At 41.5% G+C, this 3,551-nt stretch overlaps 1 protein-coding gene across 3 annotated transcripts in view; it reads left to right on the forward strand.

Moving 5' to 3' along the window:
• sema5a (sema domain, seven thrombospondin repeats (type 1 and type 1-like), transmembrane domain (TM) and short cytoplasmic domain, (semaphorin) 5A) overlaps positions 1-3,319 on the forward strand; it is a 107,625-nt gene extending 104,306 nt beyond the window's left edge. For all 3 annotated transcript variants that reach the window (XM_035526306.1, XM_035526305.1, XM_035526307.1), the window contains one exon: positions 2,032-3,319. In XM_035526306.1, coding sequence (XP_035382199.1) covers positions 2,032-2,151 — 120 coding nt within the window. In that variant the 3' untranslated portion in view covers positions 2,152-3,319. The remainder of the gene's footprint in view (positions 1-2,031) is intronic.
• The last annotated feature ends 232 nt before the right edge of the window (positions 3,320-3,551 follow it).

Below are 3,551 nucleotides of genomic sequence, written 5' to 3' on the forward strand. Positions count from 1 at the left end.
TATATAATCCATTTCCTTTTACTCTAAAATGACACTTTACCATTTTACCATTTACCATTCTGCTGTGTGGGCACCACAGATTGATTGACAGCCTCAGTGTCAAACGTAGCCCCCCACTTAGTCAGTGTGGCGCAGGAAGTAGGATCACATCAACTCGACTTTAATTGTCGGAACCTGAAGAGGTGAAAGGCTGTTAGGGGTCTCGGTCAACAGCGGAATCTGTCGTGTTTAAATAGAAGATAATCATATTCTCTGGTTAATTTATTCATTTTTTAAGAACATATTTAGAGTGGTATCATCTGTGCATTATTTATTACTTATTGATCACTCGTACTTTAAAGTTATTAGCTAATGTTAGCGAGCTAGCTTCTATTAGCGAACAGGCTTTGAGCACACGGCAGGAGCTAAATGTGAGAAAGTCAATGGCACTTTTAAAAATGACATTTGTATATGAGCTAAATTACATAAAATTAGCAAATCATAGCCTGTGCACATTTAGTTATATTCTCATCACTTGCTACATTATTGTATAAAGTGTCAAATGAAAACAATGACTTATTTAAAAATAAAGACGTACCACCTTATCATCCATGTTGCCTCTAGGAAGTGTCAGGAAAGCTGTTGCCTTCAGTTTGGGTTTACTGTCAAATCCGGAGCTGCACTGAGCCGTTTTCAAATGAGTCCACAGTAAAATGCCTGCGACAAACTCTGGAACTGGGTGTCACTTCAACCCCAGAAAGAAATCTGAGCCATTTTGATTTGGTCTCTTTTTTTAAAAATAAAATGTAGAGAGTGACCTTTCCCCCACTTGCATCCAAACACTGAGCATTTGTGTGCGTGCACCATCTCTGTTCAGAGTGAGTGGAGTGTGGGAGGGGCAGATGAGTTCACAGCTCGTGAATATGCAATATAAGGTAGCTTATGATTCGCTATAGTCAATAAGTCCTATCTATGACATCAAAGATAACACCAAATAAAGTGTAATTCCTAAATGGTCGTTAGGGGGCAGTATACAAAAAATGTCAAATTTAGAGGTTATTTTATGCACTCTGCAGTGCTCAATGAACGTTGGACTGAAGTATGAAGATGATCAGACATGTCCTGCTAATAAAGCATTTGGAGTAAGGAGAGAAAATGCTACAGGACCTTTAATGCTCAAACCCAGTGAAATGCTGGTTGCTTTGGTAATGTTTTTGGTCCTGTCTGCGATCATATGTAGCTGCTGTATTTGGGCAAAACTCGCTGTGGATAAGAGCAGCTCCCAGTGCTCAGTGCTCATAAATGTAAATATGAAATGATTGACACCTCTTGGTAATAGTGCTGAATATACATTAGTATGTTCATGTGTTTCTGCACACATCCTATACAACACCAACACACCATCTTCGCTCACCAGTAGTTCACTGGGAGCCCAAAGTTTTTGACCAACACCAATGAGCTTGAGCTAAGTTTAGCATAGCATGCTGCTAACTCGTTAATGTGTTAAGGTTTTAGGAGGATTATTAGGTTCCACGTATTCTGCATGCACTGAACTGTAATGTGCACCATGGCGGTTCAGGAAAAATACAAGTACTGTTGCAACGCTAGTGTTTGGTATAGCACAAGATGTGTTCAAGCTGTGGTAAAGCATGCTAACCACTAACTCTAGTCAGCTGTGGAACACAGCTCTTTCACAAATCAATAGTCAAAGAACTGCTCTCTGTGGGGCGTTTGAAAATATTACAATTGAAAACCTTTCAAAAGACTGCAGATGTGGGAATCATCTGGCTCCCACAGAGACCAGTCACCCATATCCGCCGTAGGGCAGAATTGAATGACTACTTCAGAATTTCAGTGTCCCAAGGTCTGGCCATTTTTAAGAGTACCAGTTCACTTGCTGTCATGGTTTTTGTCAGCCATTTTTACTTTTGCTGCCTGTCTGTTGCCTGGAATGCTGTTGGGAAATGTTTTCTTTCTCTGTAAAGTTTGTTGTTTTTGTGTCATTTGTTATTATTTACCTTATACTGTTTTTTCTCGCTTTCTCATTCACAGGCTTTCAATAAGAATAACTTGATTCTGGAGGAAAGGAATAAGTACTTTAATCCCCAGCTTGCTGCAAAAACATACACCAATGCCTACTTCACAGACGTCAACACCTACGATGACTACTAAGCATGGAGTTGTACGCCCAGCGCTCCACTGCGACTAATCCATGCCTTCTTCTCTTTTGTTTTTTGGCTTTGTGCATTGCTTTTTTCGATGTTTTATCTTAAGCGTCATTCAAAAATAAACTCCCAGCGATTCATCCTGAGGTCTAACGGGGACTCTACGCTCATGCTCGCTGGTGTGGACACCAGAGCTCTGTAAACGCTCCTCCATGCCCTTGTGGGCATCACCACTGCATCTGTGGGATGGAGAAACATTTAAAAAAGTTGTTAGAGAGGCAGTCTGCTCTCTAACGTGACTCCTGTGGATCGTCTGGGGCCATGCCTGGCTTTGCTGCATGGTCTTCATCCAGCGTCGTCTTCTCCGTTGTCATTTCATTTGTTTTGCATGGTCGATTGCGTCCCAGCGGACGGGACCCGTGTCCTGCGTGATCTGGAGAGCTTTGTCTGCTGTGCTGATTCAGCACTTGCCCTGTGCCTCACCGAGATCCCATGCTGAGGCCCCGCGCTGGTGTTTAGGATGTTCGTCCACCGGAACAGAAGAAAAAAAAAGGCACATCAGACAAAGTCCAGACAATCAACACGTAGACACTTTGGTGTCTGGCAAAGGTGTTTGTGTCTCTTTCAGGCTTGTGTTGACTGAGCTGTTAGCAGTGGTCGGAATATGTGTTTTTGTTGTACACTCAGCATATATTGTATGTCTGTGTAGCTTTTGTAGATTGAACTATGACAATGCAGTGTTAGCTCGCTCTGCTGTAACCCTGCGTTTCTGCATAGCATCGTTTTAACATGTAGAAGAGGTCTGAAGAAGGACAGTCCAAGCACACTTTATCACTACCTTTTTATAACTGTAAGACTTTGATAATTTGAATACAATGAGCATATTTCATGTTGTTGTTTTGTTTAAGATTTAAACAGGAAGTCACACAGATGAGTATTATTCTTATCTAATTGTTGTTCATTTGTCTAAATGTCATTTTCATGTTTTCTAAATGGTATGCTAATTCCTTTTTCTTCGTTGTCACATTTCTTCATGGAGATAACCACCTATAATGGAAAGGCATCATCGCTGACGGGACGTTTGTTCGATTTCTACTAACTTTCTTTTTTACCTGCAAAGAATTCTGTTTGCTTGTTTTAATCTGCATAAATTAAAAGTGCTTCATATACTGTTACCAGTGTTTGGAGTGTCTCCGGTCCAGAGAGGGTGGGGCGGGAGAATGGCTGCGATGGATGGCCTTCCACATACTTTTGCAGTGACACAATCAGTTTCTTTCGGAGCACTGCTCTCCGTCAGCTTTTAACCTGATGGGGAAAATTTTGTCCTTGTAATTAATCACCTGCACAGAAGTGCTGATACCACTGATCCCAGAGCAGTATCAGGCAGCCAGGAAATCAATCAGTGTT

The sequence above is a fragment of the Electrophorus electricus genome, chromosome 5, assembly GCF_013358815.1.
Source record: "Electrophorus electricus isolate fEleEle1 chromosome 5, fEleEle1.pri, whole genome shotgun sequence".
Lineage (NCBI taxonomy): Eukaryota > Metazoa > Chordata > Actinopteri > Gymnotiformes > Gymnotidae > Electrophorus > Electrophorus electricus.